Raw genomic sequence first — 19,775 nt, 5'->3', positions numbered from 1 at the left:
CTTCTTTTAGCTCTATCTATCCCGTATTTTATAATTTTCGCATGATCTAAATTAAATGCGTGATCGTGTTCTGCACGATGGCAAAATAGTGCATTTAGAGCGTTACCATTCCTTATACTTCTTCTCTGTTCGTAAAGTCTTAATTTCAATCTTCGTTGTGTTTCACCTATGTACACTTGTTGACAGTATATATATATATATATATATATATATATATATATATATATATATATATATATGTGTGTGTGTGTGTGTGTGTGTGTGTGTTTGTGTGTGTGTGTGTGTAACAGAGCACTGATGAGGCCCGTAAAGCCGCTTTATAAAAATGACCAACTCGTGTGCGAATGACGTCACCGCAAGGAAAAGAAGAAGATTATAAAATGAACGTGTGCACAGACCGATAATCGCGATCACGGAGGTGATGTCACTGACGAGACAAGATACGTGGTGAAAGGAGAAGAAATAAGAAAAGCCTGAAACAGCGAGTTTATTTTTCCTCCTATTTCCTGTAATTGCGCCCTTTGCGACGGTGTTTACAAGGTTTTGGATGCCTACCTGTTAAAACTTGTGTAAACGTGGGTAGCACCTTATATATGTATATAGTAAATAAGTTACTCACGTCTTTTATAGAATCGCAGTCCTTTCTGTATATCTTTATGCTATAGTAAATGAAATAGCAGGGAATCGATCCAGTTCCAAAACCGACGAATCCCCATCCTAAATCATAAGCCCAATCCGGATAGATATAGGAACCTAAGGTCGGGTTTTTGTATTGCCATATACTTGTAGCAGAAATGCACTGAAAAGAGAAATGAAATAATTAATAAAATATTATTTACTTAAAAAGTTGTACTCGTATGTCATAATAAAAAGAACGAATTGTACAAAGGTACACAAATGTGATTGGTCGTAAAGAATCACGTGTTTATTTAAAATGTATAGTCAAACTAGTAGTAAATGATAGGCAACACATTTATTACAGTGATGCATGTATTATTCCTTTATTTCGATAAACATATCTTATAGACTATAAGAGATAATAACCGGGCAGTGTCTATTCGGTGTAGATTAAAGTGAACAGTTGTCTGTTTGTTATATTCAATATATTTGCAGATTGGTATAAAAATGTACGTTTCTTCTATCTCCATGTTTACCTTTAATCATTTTTGGAATTATTTCTGGCTATCTATTTACGTTTCTTATCATTTTTGCTGCAAAAGAATCATTATACCTGTTAGAGACATATGCAACTTACAAAACTAAATGTTGATAGCAATGTGCTGTAGTCTATGAATAACATACAGCAGCAGCTAGAACCACAGTTCGTATCTCTCTCTCACCCCTCTCTCTCTATATATATATATATATGTTTGCTCATATATATATATATATATATATATATATATATATATATGTATCCATATATATATATTTATATATATATATATATATATATATATTTAAAAATAGACATCTAAATACACAGTAACAACATGCAAACAGGTCAGAATGGTCAGCAAAAGACTAAGGCTATGACAAGAAAATATTCTTTTCGTTATTTTGACTCTCGAGTATATATCAGTTAATATCTTATGTTTTTTAGATAGGGTATTGTGGTTCGCCATTGATTATCTTCGTCTAGCCGTGTCAGATATATATTCGAGAGTCAAGACAATGCTAAGAATATTCTCTTATCACAGCCCTACATATGACAATATAAAGGCTTCTCATTTTTAGTGCTATTTTCACAAGGTTATAGTCTATGTAATCTCTGACACTCTTCAGGTGTATCTTGTCAAACTCAAGAATCTTTCTGTTCGACTCGGGAAACTTTCTGCCGAAATCGAGAATATCCACAAAGTTTCGAACTGAACCATATATTTAATCCTCGGGAGTAGCATTCTCTCGTTCTGTCAGTTATGACAGAGTAGAAGTAATTTGGAATTTTGTCGCCGGCACTAAAGATTGAAGCTTTAACTTCCAGAAGAATGTAATTTTACAACTAAATTTTATCATGTATTATAGACCTGCATATCCGCGAGTTCGACAGAAAGATTCCCGGATAAAATACTTTGTAAAAATCACGCTACGAAAATAATAACCATGATGATTACAGTAGTCCGAAGAATTCAAATAACACGAATGATTCTCACTACAACAACTGAGAAACATTTTTACAAAATCTTTAACATGAAATACATTCATACTTCAGTAACGAAAATGTAACATTTTCAATTTACATGACCCACAATTTACTGGTATCAGTTTTATGTACCGTCGAGACCATAACCCCCCCTTTCACTAATGCTATTAAAAAAGAGAAACCCATCTTTCTTTCCTAATCCTTATTTCTGAAATACTAAGGTAAATAAGGCACTAAAGCAATCCCAAATACTGATTGCCATGAGAAATAACACATAATCCGAGAGCTCATCATTCAAACTACTCGGGAAAATATTCTATAGCAAAACAATAGTTGGATCAAATGCATTGTGGACATTGCCAAGGCTGCTGCAAAGAAAGTAGAGACGCTCTGTTGTGCGAGAAAATTACTCTCGTGAGAATATTCCGTACATTTACAAATTCACCATTCAACGATGTATGGAGTATTGTGCTTAAGGCACTAGTCTCTTTCACTAAAACGGTCCAAAAAGAGTCTCAAATCTTATAGGTCCCCATTATTTGCTAAGCTCTAACTTCTGTCCCATCGCCACAATGTTGTACCTCTGTGCCTATTTTATAAGTACTTCAATGGAATGTGCTCTGATGAACTCAAAACACGTGTGCCCCCTCGCCCTATATATTCCCACCCAACCGACACGCAGCAAAATCGCACCTCCTCACTATTAAGGTACCCAGATGCCGGAAAGTCTTCTACTCTAATAGTTTTTTTGTCAGGTAACTAGTCTAGGAGTAGAAAACATTGACAAGAAGGTTGATGATTTTAAATCCTCTAAAAAGTTTGGACCTGCGAAGTACCCTATTTATTTAAAACTACCGTGGATAGGGGACAAGAGTATTAAATTGTCTAAAGAGATTGTTAGAAGTTTTTCTAAGTGCTTCTACTCTGTTTCCTTGCGTTTAGTGTACACTACGAGACCGGATTTTCCTTCTTTTCGCAAAGATAGTTGGCCCGTCACCCAAAAAAGTAATATTGTTTATCAATTTAAACGCCAGTGCCATGCTAGTAACGTGCTAACACGTATAAACCAGCACGTCCCATCCAAAATCAGACAGGGGAGGGTAGGATCTGGTAGTCTCCCTCTTTCTGTAGCCTTGGATTCTGCTATTGACCAACATTTGGTTACCAATCCATGCGGTGCCGATAAATATAAAATAGAGTGTTTCGAGGTATTTCACAGAGCAGACTCCAAAAATTATTTAAAGATTTTGGAGTTTGTCTCTATTGCGGTTCGAAAACACTCTTTATGCCGGCAAAAGGAGACAAAAAAGCTGTTATTTCTCTTTGGGAAACTTTGGCCCTTTTTCCCCTCGTTGTTTTTTTTTTCCTTCATTGTGCCAATTTTTAGTCGCTTTTAAACGCCGTATATACAGATTAAAATCTTTCCTTGAATCATCTTTTTCTTAATTCTTGGAACATTTGAATTCCCCCTTAGTTCTCGTTAATTTTGCCAATAATATTGTTTTGCTTGCTATCGATTATTTTTCCTGAAGAGATGATAGCCGAAAGAACTCACGAGAAATTTCTGCATATTTTATTTAAATCTACCCCCCCCACATATATATATATATATATATATATATATATATATATATATATATATATATATATATATATAGGCACACACGGTTGTATCTATTAAAAACATCAAGTGAGCTAAAAGAATGAAGCGAAAATCAATTAATTTTAATTTTTTTCTGAAAAATTCGATTTTCGCTGTTTTCTTAAATTAATATTATTTAATCCATTTTGATTAAACATAGAATACTGATTTCAAACATTTAGTGGCAATATATGTTATAGTTACTATGGGGATATAAAAGTGGTGCAAGTGTTATTCTGGTTAACAATTCTATTTATATTAATATAAATAACTTATTTTATTAAAGAAAAACATTACGATTTTTAGGTTATTGAATAACTTATGAGAGAACACGTCATTATTAATAAAAAAAATTCGAATAACCGCACTTAAAAATATAGAAAATCAGAAAGTTCTAAGGAAAACTGTTAAGGCAACTAGTATTTAAATTTCATAATTCATTTAATTAATTTTACGTGGAAATTTCCGATATTTCTATATTATATTCTACAAAAAGCTTACTAACAAATCTCCTGTTTTCTTCGCACGTTTATATAAAACGTTTTTCCCACTTAAATGATATTTGATGTTACCAGATTACCTAGAATTAAGATACGCCTTAGAGTATCAATAATTCTCCTTAAACTCTACGCAGTCCTCATTATGATAGATGCGGTGGCAATATGGTAGTTTTCGTGAGAAAGAACTTCATTACCTAGTATTAACGTGATAGTGTCAGAACTATGCCGCTCTTAGCGAACGGGTCTTGCACCAAGCTATATTAGAACTAAAACTAGGCTAACAGAGCTATGCTGAGAATGCAGCATGGTTTGGCGTTAAGAACCGTCGTCGTCTGTTTGCCCCTGTTTTTGCGTGTGATACGGGCAAGAAAACACGTGACAGGCACACGACCGCAAAGCCATGACTCTACGTGATATTTTTTTCGTGAGTTCTAGGATAAAACTTCCCCAACTTCGTATGTAACTGCTAAGTTTCACTTCTTACTGTTGGGGTTAAACACCTGTAGCCATGCAGGTCAATGAATAATTGCGACCAGCAAGAGGGATTACATACAAAATGAGAATATATTTCAAGTCTGATGTTTGTGCAGTGTAAGAATCCGGTTTCTTTAACAACCGCAGCAAACAAGAGTTTTAATGAGGCTAGATTTCACTTTGCTCAGTCGAACATATTTATTAAGTTTTAATATGTATGCCACTGTAGCCATACCTTATTGAATAAACTTATTTTTGTTGATATTTGAAAGAGGAAAAGAAAATATATACGAAATCTTATAAGCTAATACAAACTGTCTATTGGCACTCGGCTAGATACGAATGGCATCTGACCAAGTCTCGAGGCGTTTCGTGGCATAATCGGTTGAACGTTCTTTGCCAACAAGACTTCAAACAGAAAATAAATAGTCGCTGCTTTTTTTTTCATCTTATTATCTTGCGTTTATCTGTAATGATTAGATTTATATAGTCACTAGACGCTTTACCCCGACTACAGTTGGTTTGCTAAACATTTCTTTTTCTACGTTTTAGCCTAACTAGAAAATTATACAATTTGTTTTTCATTCAAATTGTTATCTATTGTCTATTACAAATAAGTTTATTATACTATTTGAAACTAATGTATTGTCTTGTCAACTCAGATCAAGGAAGGAGTTATTTAATGCTTGTTCTGCTTGTTGAGCCGCACCCTAATCGTTATCGGCTCATCTTTTGTGTGGGAGCATAATATCCGTTCTGTCGTTCTAAGATAACTTTTCATGGCATAACACCTTATATTGATAGTTCCGGGAAAACGCCGGAACCTAACCAGGGACGATTATTATTATGATGGTTTCGAAGTCTTTATATTTTGTCTGCTACAACATGTACCGGGAATGTTAAGTGTGGAATTTTATGTTAAAATAAACATTTATAAATATTAGCTAGCAACAATAATAAAAAATGGATAACGTGACAACTATAAGGTGACTTGATTCTTGAGTGCTACGTTGCAGTGATGACGTAATTAGAAAAAGGCAGTTTGTGAATACACATAGAGTGTGGAACGATAAAATTGTTGCTCTAGAAAGTCATGATTACATTTCGTTTGATGAAAACCGTTTTTTTTTTTTGCATACTATCTACAAGTTGTACAGTTGTGTACAAATCACAAAGGAGCCTTCTATCATATCTGAAAGTGACACAATGTTCAACGAACGAGATCGGAGATGTGCCACTGTAGAACTCATATTCGCTACCGATCCAAGTTATGAAAACAAGAATATTGTCAGAACTCTCTAAATACATCGCTGGATTGTCACGAATAATAAGAACGCGGACAGGGTGACGAAAACAAAGTTTCCGGGTACGGTTATTGTCTTTTGGCGTAGTTTCAAGTGATGACCACATCCTGTCGCCTCACATATACAAAGTCGGTTTTAAAGTCAACACTAAAGTGTACCTGGATATGCTAAAGAGTGTGATAATTCCCTGGTGCAATCAGGTAGCCGCTTGAAGACCCTGAGTGTGGCAGTAGGATTCGGTGGTGGCTTCCAAATCCAAAGAGACCGAGGCGTGGCTTCAGAAGGAGTGCTACGACTTTTACCTTTCTTTCACTGCTTACCCTCCTCCGATTTAAACCTGCTGGGCTATTCCGTTTCATCATGAGTCGAGAACATCACAAACATGACCTCTTACAACACCAAAGCCAGCTTGATTGCCACTATCCGCCGAGTAATCGCCGAGCTCCTGCCGGCGTTTGTGGAAAAGGCATGCTCCCAGTTTTGGACCCGTATCGAGGCGATGATTGAGTCTGAAGGCGACTACATTGAATAGAAGTAAGCTCTACTACATAATCAAGTTACCTTAAATTGATTTTTTTCAATAAAAGTTTTAAAATCTGTAGTGTTATTTTCTTTATAGCGACACTTTTAACGTTCCGTCCTGTGTACGTCGATTTCTGATGACACACTAATCTAATTCATTACTTACTTTTTTTGGGGGGGGGGTAGTATAAAAATAATTAGCTACTTTTTGAATAAGTGCAGTGTAGTATTTGTTCTATAGTCATGAAATGATCATCTCGAATAATATACCCTTGTTTGCAGGAGTTAGTGTTGTATATGTTCCTTGTTCATTCATTACCTTAGAGCAAAATATGTTTTTCCTCACGATGAACTCCCCCAGGAAGTAGCTCCGTAATTTGTAGTGGTTTTGGGTGTAGCCTATAATATATTATGTGGTAATAATATCATATTCCCTAAGATTACTTTCTTATTTTTTTGTCGAATTTAGGAAGTAATATACTGTAAAACTATTTTAATTACTTTTAAATTTACCGTTTATCAAGTCTATTGAATGTATTTCATTCTGGGTCACACTATTTTGAACAATTCAACTGCATACTATTTATTGAAGACAACATACTCATTCCTGTGATTGCGTCCCTGTAGGCTACGACAAGGTCGTCTTCAAGTTTAGTGCAAACAAATATTGTCGAGCCAGCCTATTATGAAATCAGATGCTATTGGTTCTAGCCATCGTTTTCAAGCCTATTGTATTACTCACTCTCCAATTGACAGTTTTAGTTAATTTTTATCCTCGAATATATTTAGCCTTTGTTAGTGATGGCACAGTTGTATTACAAAATATAGACTGTATATTTCTGAAATTGATGATCATGCTTTTCCAAACAATATTAAAGTGAATTAATTTTGAAATTGGCGTGTTTTATTCTATACACCCATTCACAAAAATACAACCCCTGAATAAGTTTGCACTTTTAATGATAACTTGTGCGTAGATTTTTACCATTTTATATTATAAAAACCAATATGGTGGTTTTCATACTAAAAAAAAGATCAAGGAATGTATTTTACATAGTATTGATTTAGTATTATGCAAATGTGTACTTTTTTCCTAGTTAAGAGCAGGGCAAGAACAGGAACCGTAAATTGCAGTACCAGTTCATATTTTAATGCTTAAAGTTTTCTAAATACACCCCGATGCACAAAAACTAATTATATAATTGTCAATTTGCCAAGCGAAACCTCCTCATCTAAACTTGGTAATCATATTCACTCAATATCTGCGGTCTTAATACACACATAAACATATACATTAGTATGTATAAATGCATTTATGTATATAAAACAATATATGTATATATATAAATATATATAACAATTTTCATATATTTTTATTTTATTTCACATTATTAACGTATATAATAATAATAATAATAATAATAATAATAATATATATATATATATACATAAAAAACAATTTATCATTCACCAAATAATACAAATCGAAAACTATATTTTCCTTATTCCATGAAGTTTCAAATAATGGTTCTTATTCTCAGAGGAAAATAGTAGCAAATTAATATTCATAGGTCAACTATAAGCTTGCTAGTTAGTACATAAAACTACAGAATATGATAGAAGTCATATTTGTGTAAAAGTTTATAATGATGTACAAATACATATGTTAAAAGGATATTCCAAGTAAGTGTATTTTTTTACTTGTATTTCCCTTTCTTTTCTACACTTAACCAATCAATATTTTATTTGGAGTGTACCACATTTAATCTTTTTTTTTAAGGGGTCTGGTCTTCATTCTTCTACGTATATTCCTATTGAATAATAATTTTTAGTAAAAGCTAGTGTGTAGATTTTCTTATAGCATTTCTCTATTTCAAATATTGAGTTTTTGTCATTTGGTTCGGATTCTCCTATAAATATAAGTATTAATATATATAGCAGCTTTAAGTTTACAGAAATATTTTTTACAAAACCGCTCAATACAATTTTATTATGAGAAGATCTTTTCGATATTAACATGTATCGACAGGATTTAGATATTTATAAAAATTCTCTCTCCCCCCTCTCTCTCCCTCTCTCTCTCTCTCTCTCTCTATATATATATATATATATATATATATATATATATATATATATATATATATTGTTGAATCATAATGTTCGATTTTGCTTTTACAATTAAACATAGTTTATGGCAATTATAAAACACATTAAACTGTTGTGTACTTGTGTAGCGTTTCATAAAATACATATTTCTGTTATTAAGATCTTTTATATTTCACTTGTAATAAAATTATAAAGACACGCCTATCTGTGGAGGGACTAAATCTGCAGATTCGACATATAATGCTGTGGGAGTTCTTAAATAAAATAGTGTTGCAGAAACAGCAAGGAAAATATGCATCATATATGGCCAATATGTCACAGCAGATCGGCAAGTTAAAAATACATTCACAAAGATGCATTCCATAGATTCGAGCTTAGAAGCCAAGCCTAAGTCTTACTGCTTATGGGACACGTGAGCGAAGAACGAAGCTCTTAAAACTCGTGCATTGGCAGAAGAACTCAATACTTCGCAACCAACAATATGCCGCAACTTAAAATGAATAAGGTTTGCAGACGGGCGTTTCTGTTGTGAAAAAATAAGGCAAATCGTCTTTGCATCGCAGAAAAGTAATCTTTCTAAGAAGCGGAATGAACCTTTTCTTGATCATGTCAACACAGCCGATGAAAAATGTTATCCTGTGCCATATTTAATTCAAAGAAATATGCGTTGATAATGGAAATTTATGATCTACGTCATCACCAGCATCACCCCGAACCTGAATCAGCTTTCAACTATAGATGCCGCTTAGTCACTTGAAGTTAAAATTAAATCGGCAAAAACAACCTAAATATTTAATGAAGAATCCCATACTGATATAAGATGAGAACTTTCAGCAAATGACGAGGATTACAACCGTAGAGTCATTGTTCCCTCTTCTATTTCTCTATTTCTCTCTTTCTTTGCATCCATTGCAATGAACGATTAAGGCGTGGGAAAAAAGAATATTATAAGTAGGGTTAGAACAACAGCATATTCTTTTCATTGTTTTGCCTCTCGAGTGTGTATCCGTTTGATATCTTATAAGCTTTTATATAGAGTGACGTGGTTCTTGGTTGATCAACAGTGTCTAACTGTGCCAGATATATACTCGAGAGTCAAAACAATGATAAAGAATATTCTACTGTCACAGCCGTAATTATAAGCAACCTCCTCATATAAATATAGAGATTAGACAAGTTGGTGTTGTTCAACCTTGTAAAATCATGTAAATCTCTTGAATTTAAAACCTTGAACACTTTGTGGTCTTCAAACAACCGTTAAAACGTTTGATCTAACTAAATAGGAACATGCTTATGAGTTACCCACGTGTAAATTTGACCATTCAATTAGAATCCATGGATCATTGTAACTTTCATAAAGAAAAACGTAATTTTTATAAAGATAACTCTAAAGGAAATGTTGTTATATGTGGATTCCAACAAGCGCGCAGTTGAGCCCATGTGCGTTATCACTAGTAAAAGATCAAGTAACAATCAACAAACAAGTGCTTTTTACATACGTGCGTGGTTGCTAATTTTTCATACTTTCTATCATCGCTTTTCTATGTGTAAGCCGTGTGCATGTGTGATCGTTGATATTCTGTTAAACTTAAGATGAATATACTAATGCGTGGAACACTATGAGGATTTGCTGGGCTTTCAAAAGTTTTATTCAGAAAGATTGTTTTATAGAAGAAGAACCATGGAACTTATTTCTCACTTAACTTTATTTGTTAGCCGTAAGATATATTTTAGGCTCATATCACTAACTTCCCGAGTCTGACTGACTAAAACCTCTGTTATATCATTCGAATACGTGACATCGTTTCTATGCAATATTCTTTTACACCTGCATTTTGTGTTTTATCTAAGGAGGTAACTATTTTACCCATGATTTAATCATGCTAGCTTCACTAAGTATATTTCCGTTTGCCGCCAAGTTTTTCTAACATGAACTCATATAACCATCGCTGAAATTCATACGAGTCTACATAATCTTTCATTTCTAGCATAGGGTCCCAACATATCACTTCATCTCTCTTTGTCTCTTCTAAATTCATACAAAAACCAAAGATAAGGTGCCATATAGCAGCATCCACACGAATTGTGAAGACACGTTAAGAAAAACACAATAGATTGGAAGACATGAAAAATCATCATCATCATCATCATCATCATCATCATCATCATCATCATCATCATCATCATCATCATCACAATAACCCCGCGAGCTGTTTTTCATTGTTCTCTAAAAAGGTTTGAATAAAGTGGTGGTCCCTTGTGCTTCCGCCATTTTCTACTTACCAACATCGCCGCAGGTGCGAGAAAACACCAGCAAGCACGAAAGAGGAACCATGGCCTTCTTCCAAGCATCATTTCAATGTCTGCGGCAAACTTGTTGTAACCTGAAAACAACGCAAAAGAAGAGAAAATGTTATTTAAATAAAACTAACAGAACGACTCGGTTTCGTCCCAATGAGAGAAAGAGGGGTACCCATTAATGTAATTCAGTTTCATAGAATTTAAATAAACGGAACAAATTACAGTAATGTCGATTTCTTAAGCGCTAGATTGAAAAAAACAAGCGTTTGCGAATATTCCCCGGCATTGTCCTGGTGTATTTGTTAGTCATAACGAGGGCTATGACAACAGCATATTCCTTTCATTGTTTTTAATCTCGAGTATATATCCGACACACTTAAACACAATTAATCAAATGAGAATCACATCACTCCATATAAAAACATAAGATATCAATGGATATATACCTGAGAATCAAAACAAGGAAAATAATATGCTGTTGTCATAGTCCTAGTCATAACTTATCAAGTCTAAAAGCCAACTGAGGATAAGAGTGATGCCAACTGTTAATGAAATACATTATGAAATAATTGGTATAATAAATGGAATTTAAAAAAAGTGTTTACTTATAGCGATGATTAATGCCAAGTATTTATTCACGTTGTGTGTAAAGGTGTCTACGTTGTAGCCTCCTGGGAACCAGTCCCGTCATAATGTTTTGCTAAGAAAACTATTCCTAGAAATTACGTTTGATGCTCGTTTGATGGCGAAGAAGGATACATGCTTCGTAGTTGTTGTAGAAGACGAGTTATTGCAGTGAATGTCTTATGAGCAAGAATTATAAATTAGAGCTCAGCCGAGCTACTCTTATTGAAATAACTATGAAATAGAGAAATACTAGCAGCGCTCGTCTATGCACAATAGAAGAGATAATCAGATTTCGAAGTTGATCTTCTAGTTGTCAAGGCAAGAAAAGGTGCTCTGGGGTTAACCTCCCCAGATGTGACAACATATCTGATACTGAAATAGGTATAAAATTACATTAGGGTTCACGTACTTTTTGGGCTGTGTAATTCCACATTACACTCTAGAGAACCTACTGTTTCTTTTATAAAATTATTTTATATATACTTCTTTCCGGTTAACGATAAAATAAATTAAGAAATTTTCGTGTTGGGATTTATACCTACAGATCACGTCATGCAAAAAAAAACAAAAAAACAAAAAAACAAAAAAACAAAAAAAAAAAACAAAAAAAAAAAACACGTAAATTTTCAAAATTCTTTGCAGTTAATGAAAACAATTAAGAAATTTACGTGCGGAGATTGAACATACAGACAAAGTCATGCAAAAAAAAAAAAAGAAAGAAAAGAAAAAAGAAACACGCTATCAACTTACACACAGCAGAATTTTTACAGCCCGCTGTTCTATCATTGTTGCTAAACGATGACATGGAAAAATGGCTTTACCGATGATAGATGAATTAAAATAACGGTTTCGATTATCGATTATCGGAAATTATCGGGCGTATTCTCAGACAAAACTTAATTAAGATAACTCCCAGACTTATACACTAAAGTTCTGTAAATTTTAAAGAACATCTGTTCAGCCGTTTCGGAGATTATAAGGAACGAACTCACACACAGAGACAAAATTACATTTATATAATTATAGAGATTATTAGGGCTATGACAACAGAATATTCTTATTATGGCTTTTTACTCTCGAGTATATATCTGACACAGTTAGATACATTTTATCAACTGAGTGCCACTTCACTCTATATAAAAACATGTAATTTATCAACGGATACACACTCGAGAGTCAAAACAATAAAAAAATAATGCTTTTGTCCTAGCCCTGATTAGTATATCTATTATTATATTAAGTTATTATAGTGTTTTATTATCAATGATAAGGAGAGGTCAAAGGCTTTAATTGAGTTTAATCACCGTCGATGTTTAATGATCCCTTGTGAATTGCTTCTCTAGAAGATATCACAAGAAAAATGTTTCTTCCAGCATTTCTAAAGAAAAGGTTAATTGAATGCAAGGAGAAGTTAGAATCAGTTCTACATTCTTCAGCTGAGTATGGCTATGTTTTATGAAAACTTGTTTCAGATAAGACCATCAATGGCGGAGAAGTGTGACGCAAACAGTATTAAGGGCATAACCCGGCTAACAGAGTTCATGTTTAAATCAAAGGAGGAGTTGCATTCGGTCATATATCGATTGTCTCTGCGTGACGAAACAAAGACGTGCCAGGCGTGGAACCGTAAATGAATGGAAGTTTATTGTGTAGTCTGAGCCCAGGTTTCTCTAATTTCGCATACTAATATTAGACCACGTTTTACTCAGTGTCTTGTATAAAAACAGCAATTCTGCAGCTTAGAAATAGCTGACACCAACGAGGAGGAATTTACGTAGACCAGGTAATCATGTGGAATTATCCTTATTATGCCTATGCAGAAGCCAGACTCGCGTTACAAACACAAAGGCAGGAAGTACCAGGAAAAAGTCAATCAAAATTTATATTTAAAATTCAGGTTCATGCAAACATGTTGGTGTTTTATTAGGGTGGTGCAAATATATATATATATATATATATATACATATATATATATATATATATATATATATATATATATACAGACGTAATAAAACGACATTATTTTTTGCACCAACCTAATATTTATCTATATGTAATTATCTACCTGCAATCGACTACGATGACGTTTATGAATCTGTTTTAGTAGGGCGTATTTTAACTTACCGTAGAACCAGGTGATGGCTATTGGCTCAATAATTCCGATGAAAAGAAATGGGAAGCCACCAATAAAAGTATCGAAGATGTTCAGCAAATAATGCCCTCCCTGAAGTTAAAATAAGCAGAACGTAGATTAAATGTAAAGATTTAACAAATAATATATTGAAAAAAACTATTAAATCTAAAATGACGCACACATTTACACGCACGCACACATACAATGAAGGCAAGCCCACGTATTGACAACTTAACCTCGAAAGTAGGTTTGGACATTAACAAATACATAGCAACCGTTCTCATTTAATTTCATTATATACGTACCCTGGTAGAGGTAAGCATGTAATATATACAAATTAGTGATGGGAATATTCCAATATAGTTCCCGATTCCGATACAATTAGACATTCCGTATTAAATTTCCAATTCCGATACAATTACCGACTCCGATACCGATTATTCATAAATGTCTAAATATTTAACTATAAAATAGTTATTTTTTTTCAGATACCGTAAAAAAAACAAAAAAACAAACACGTGAAGATATTTTCCCAACCGTGAAAACACAATTGTGGGAGTGATCTATTTCTTTTCAATAAATATTTATTAATTTATTATTACTACACGCACGTGAAATTTTCGTTTTAAACAAAATCAATTTAAAAAAAGATAATTAAAAGAATCGTTTTGGGCACCGGAAATAAACATTTTTTCCGATACCGATTACAATCATCCCAACATTATATATATATATATATATATATATATATATATATATATATATATATATATATATTAAATTCCCACTGGAGAGCCATGTATTTTACAGATGTCCTGTTTTTTAATCTCCGAAACAACTGAGGATCCTCGTTTTCTATTAAAAAAATTAATTGAGGTTTTCTTTTTTTTATCCTTGTATAGTTGAATACTCTTTTATAATTGGAGACTTTTGAGAAGTCGGTTTATGCAAGTCATAAGTCTATTTCTATTAAACAATTTTCGTTAAGGTCTTTTTTATCCATTAATAGTTGAATTGCCTTTTGTAATTACAAACTTTTCAGAAGTCGGATTGGATTAAATTTAGTTTTCTTCTGAGAATTAACCTGCATTCTTTATTTCTACATTTTTTACAGCTGTTTTAGACTATATATAGAGAGAGCAAAGATATATATATATATATATATAGAGAGAGAGAGAGAGAGATAGAGAGCGAGAGAGAGAATGAAAGAGAGAGAGATCGACAGATTACTGACGAAAACCAGTGAACATGGTTATAATGAAAACACACGCACACACACACACATATATATGTGTGTGTGTCTCTCTCTTTCTTTCTCTCTCTCTCTCTCTATATATATATATATATATATATAATTTAAAAATATATTTGGCAATTAAACTACACAGGATGGAACGCGGAAAATTCTGTGTGGACCTTGTTTTACTCGGTGTCTGGGATAAAAAAAAATTGTGCAGCTTAAAACATAGATGCAACCATCGAGTAGGACTTCATGCAGACCCGGTAATTATGGGGCATTATCCTTACTATGATATATACCGTATATGTTTTCAGCTTTCTTTACGTATTGAACACTACCGAAATAAATACTAAAATATTTACTTAAAATTTTATATAGATGCATGAAATAAAATTATATACATGTGTGTGTGTGTGTTTATAAACATATATAAATATATATATATATATATATATATAGTTAATTTATTTATATAGTTTATTTATTTATGTAGTTTATCTGTATGATTATATAAATGTAGTTTATATATATATATATATATATATATTTGCGTGCATATATATATATTCCACTTTCTAGTGTGTAATTATCTACATATAAACAATAAACAAATACAAATACGTCTCTTCATTTTACATTAAACGAGCAAAAGACGTGCTTTGTTCTCACTGAATCAAATCATTTTAATTGGCGAGGCGAAGCGAGAGAGTGCTTAAGTCAAGCAACGTCTGAAAAAACAGAAAATTTGCGAAAATTCGTCTACTCTGAAAAATTAAAAAACAAAACAAAAACAAAACGTCGACATTTAGTTTCTTTTAAAATTTAGGTCACCAGAAATGATAATAACAATTTATATATTTTGAAAATTAAATTACTGACGTATTTTTATTATTTATGTAAATATGTAATAGCACTGGCGAGGCGTAATTATGTTCGGTCATTATGATGGTACGTGAAATGTACTGTATATCTTGCTGCTTGGTTGTAATGCACGTAGAACTCTCTATTCATTTATTCATTCATTAAATCAGTCGGACGCGTATTCGTGAAATATGAAATTGAAAATATTTCGACCAGTAGAAACATATTGAGACTTTTTAAAATATTGAATAAACAGACAAACTGTTTTAGAAACATATCTTTGGATGTAAAACAAAATATTCTATTTTAATTTTTTTATCAAAATAATTTCAGATTTAAAATCATTTATAAGAGAAATAGTTCTTAAGTTTTTAGTTTTTTTTTTATCCTGCTACTGGCTGAAACGTTTTCAACTTCATATTTGGCGATTACGCGCGTTTCCGGCTTAATAAATAAATTAAAAAAAACAAAAAAACTAGGAATTTAAAATTCGAAATGTAAATTTCCTTGTACATCATTTTAAAAAAAATTGAAATGCAGTTATTTCAATTTGAAATTAATGTTTTTTAATTTTAAATTCAACTCGTTTAATTTGATTTTTTGGTGAGTTTCACTGTGTATAACTTATTATTAACGTCTTGTAGATAAGCAAATCATAAAAGAAAGAAGGTTTTTAACTTACATAAGTAACCATAGGTAGTCCGACCAGAAAGAATGCTATGCTCATTGACAATCTGAATTGAATTGAAGTTCGTTTCTTGCGTAGAACGGAGGCGTAGTCATCTATTAAAGCCGTGAATACTAATTCCGTACCAGAAAACTGCAAATAAACAAAGTAAAATTAAATGTAAATCTTAAATATGGGTAAAACATGCATTATTTATAATCAGAATTTGCGTAGCGTTGTCTGTACTAACAGTATGTGTGAGAACAGCATGTTTTTATGAAGACATTTACAGAGGTATAAATCAATATATCATTACACAGACATCAACATTAAACGGTTGTCCTTATAATGCGTAATTTTTATCTGTCCTTCTCTACGTTGTTTAACTGACTGGTTGACCCAGAAGTTTAGGAAAGAAAGGCTACTGCGTCATGCTATTTTTTAAAGAGAGTCACTACTTTTCAATACCTGGAGGCTACTTGATAATAAAAGTTGATGAGTGTACGATGTAAACTGAGATGAAAGCTTAATAGTTGCTTTTGGTGGCAATTAGATAGGGTTTTATTATTGAAGAGGAATGGACAGCAAAAATTTGTTTACATCGAACTTGAAAGGGACCATATTGCAGTCAGCCAGTTGAACAGAGTTCCACGAGCAAGTAGTTCTAGGAAAGAAGCTTTGTTCATGGAATTTGCGTTTTTATTTAGTTAAAAATAGAGAGTAGGTGACATTGTTGGTAGTAATTGTAACCCGAGGAGTGCTTTTTGGCGAGGGGAGGGCATAGATTTAAGCTCAGAGGAGCACTTGCATGAACATAACGGTAGAGCAGAGACAGGCTTGTAATGTCTCCTCTGTTGGAAAGAGGTTGTGGGCAGGAGAATAGGGCATCGCTTACTAGGTTTCGAAGCAGGCTTTTTAACTGTCAAGGTAGAGCAGGATGCTACAAGCAGCTTCTCCTTAGATGTGGTAACAATACTCGGTTTTAGGGACTATTATTCTCTTTGACAAGTAGAGAATTGTGTTAGGAATTAAATTTCTGGAGCGGTAGAATGAATATTTTCCCAGCGACCTTGGAAACAGATGTGATGTAAGTCTTCCATTTCAGGTCAGGGGTGATGATCAGTTCTAGAAGCTTTCCAACGCAAGGTGCTTTTTAGACAAGAGGTGTTCGTATCAATTGTGACCAAATGGAAATTAGAACTTTATGGTGAAAAGATAGAAGCCTAGTTTTGAGTGCGTTAAAATTAATCAGCCACCTTTTGCTCTATAGCACCACGTGCTCAAGGAGGGAGGAGAAGGACGCAGGGAGATCTTGGTTGTTGTTTGCCTATGAAGTGTTGTCATAGATGGTATTGTCGTCTGCGTATATGTGGAGGAATTAACTTAGAATGTGATTTGGGGAGGTCATTGATGAAAACAAGGAAAACAGTTGGGCCGAGGATGTATCCTTGAGGCACGCCAGCGTTGATATTTTGAGCTTCCAGCTCATACCCAACAACAACTCCTTATATAAACCTATTGGTCGGAGCGGAAGCGTTCAATGGTTGAAAAGACTTTTCCAGATATTCTATAGTTGGAGATCTTGTGAAGTAGACATTTATGCCAAAGCCTTTGAAATAACTTTGATACGTCGAGAACTATTGTTGTAGAAAGGAATTCCCTGTTGATAGATTCCCTTATTTTATGTGGAATTACAATCAGTTCAGCAGCGGTAGATCTCGTAGGACGGAAAACATTACTCTAGTGGCTTACCTATTTATTATACACCCTTCTTCTTTGCTTTTAGAAAAGAAGACCAGATGTGCATGAATCATAAAATTGTATTTTAGACTTACGAGTTTAATTATTATAAGGAGAAAATCCCTATTAAATTTCAAACCCACACGATAACAAAGAAGTGAAAATCAAGCCCTCAAACGGATAATGGATTGAACCCAAAACAAAAAGTACCCCAATCTAGAACTATATTTCATCTTGCCGAACACAGAACATACATTATCCTTTGATCCTAACTTATAATATCGACTAGTCTAAAAAAACGAGACAACCTTAATGACACCAGCAATTCCATAAAACTTATGCTTTTTTTTACTTGTACTTATGGCTTGTGTGGAAGGAAATTGACGTTTATATATGTAAAGCACTTACTTCTACACCAATAAACCAGGAGAAACGATAATTGCTTCGTGTGATTTGGATGGGAATATCACTTTCTTTCCCTTCTCTATTTCCCTTTCTATTTATATACTTTTATAAGGACTGATAATTGAAAAAGTTATTAAAGCGACGACAATGACTTCAACATGTTCTTTTTTGAAAGAATTCCAACAAAGTGCTCGATTACAAAGAAAAACCTTTTTCGATATACGAGCTTAATATTTATTTATTTAAATGTACACAAGGTCAGAAAAATATTGTTACTATCGGTTTCAAGCATAACGTAAGGGTGAATAGTTAATGGTAAATCGTAAATAATGTTAGGTTCTCGTCAGCCATGTTGTTTCTCAACAATCAAAAATGTTTTCTGACCTTGTGTACATTTAAATATATATATATATATATATATATATATATATATATATATATATATGTGTGTGTGTGTGTGTGTGTGTGTGTGTGTGTGTGTCTATACATAAATAAAAAGCAACACACCGAGTTATGTTTTCATCAACGTTTCGCCTTTATTTCTAGACTTCCTCTCTCTCTCTCACTCTTTCTCTCTCTCACTCTTTCTCTCTCTCTTTTTCTCCCTCTCTCTCTATATATATGTATATATAAAAATTATTAATTTTCAATTAATTGATGTAGTTCAGCTTTTAGCTAACTCATTCGCATCATATGGAAAATCTGCAATAAATCTACAGACAATTCAATACACTATTTCCTCTAATAATTTCTCTAGTAACTCTGATCTAGATTTGAAATCATTTTTACATTACATGATTAAATTAACTAATCAAATACCCAGCCTTATATAGGATCACGTAGTCTATCATGCCGAATGACCCGACAAACTATATCTATATTTCACTTAAAAAAATAATTATGTAACAGTAGTCCGTAACATCGCCCCACAAAACGGCATCGTTCAAGTTGCGATTGATCCGACCCATAAAAAATATTAATGCAAGTCAGATACGGGTAAAACGGGACAGAAATAACAAGCACGTGCACAAAAAATAGTCAGAGAAAGAGAGAAAAAAAAAGAAAAGCAGATGAGAGAGAGAAAAAGAGAATTACTGCTACGTGTCATC

General features: G+C 33.2%; 1 protein-coding gene across 1 annotated transcript in view; it reads right to left on the bottom strand.

The window, feature by feature from the left end:
• LOC145292075 (sodium- and chloride-dependent glycine transporter 1-like) overlaps positions 1-19,775 on the bottom strand; it is a 180,757-nt gene that overhangs the window by 23,775 nt on the left and 137,207 nt on the right. The window contains exons 11-14 of the mRNA XM_080138131.1: positions 16,537-16,674; positions 13,744-13,843; positions 10,975-11,075; positions 620-799 (exon numbers count right to left, since the gene is read on the bottom strand). Of these exons, the coding sequence (XP_079994257.1) occupies positions 620-799; positions 10,975-11,075; positions 13,744-13,843; positions 16,537-16,674 (519 nt within the window). The remainder of the gene's footprint in view (positions 1-619; positions 800-10,974; positions 11,076-13,743; positions 13,844-16,536; positions 16,675-19,775) is intronic.

The sequence above is a fragment of the Euprymna scolopes genome, chromosome 13, assembly GCF_053919585.1.
Source record: "Euprymna scolopes isolate OS-2025 chromosome 13, ASM5391958v1, whole genome shotgun sequence".
In the NCBI taxonomy this organism is placed as follows: Eukaryota; Metazoa; Mollusca; class Cephalopoda; order Sepiida; family Sepiolidae; genus Euprymna; species Euprymna scolopes.
The sequence above is the reverse complement of the archived record's forward strand: the minus strand, read 5'-3'. Positions and strand labels throughout refer to the sequence as shown.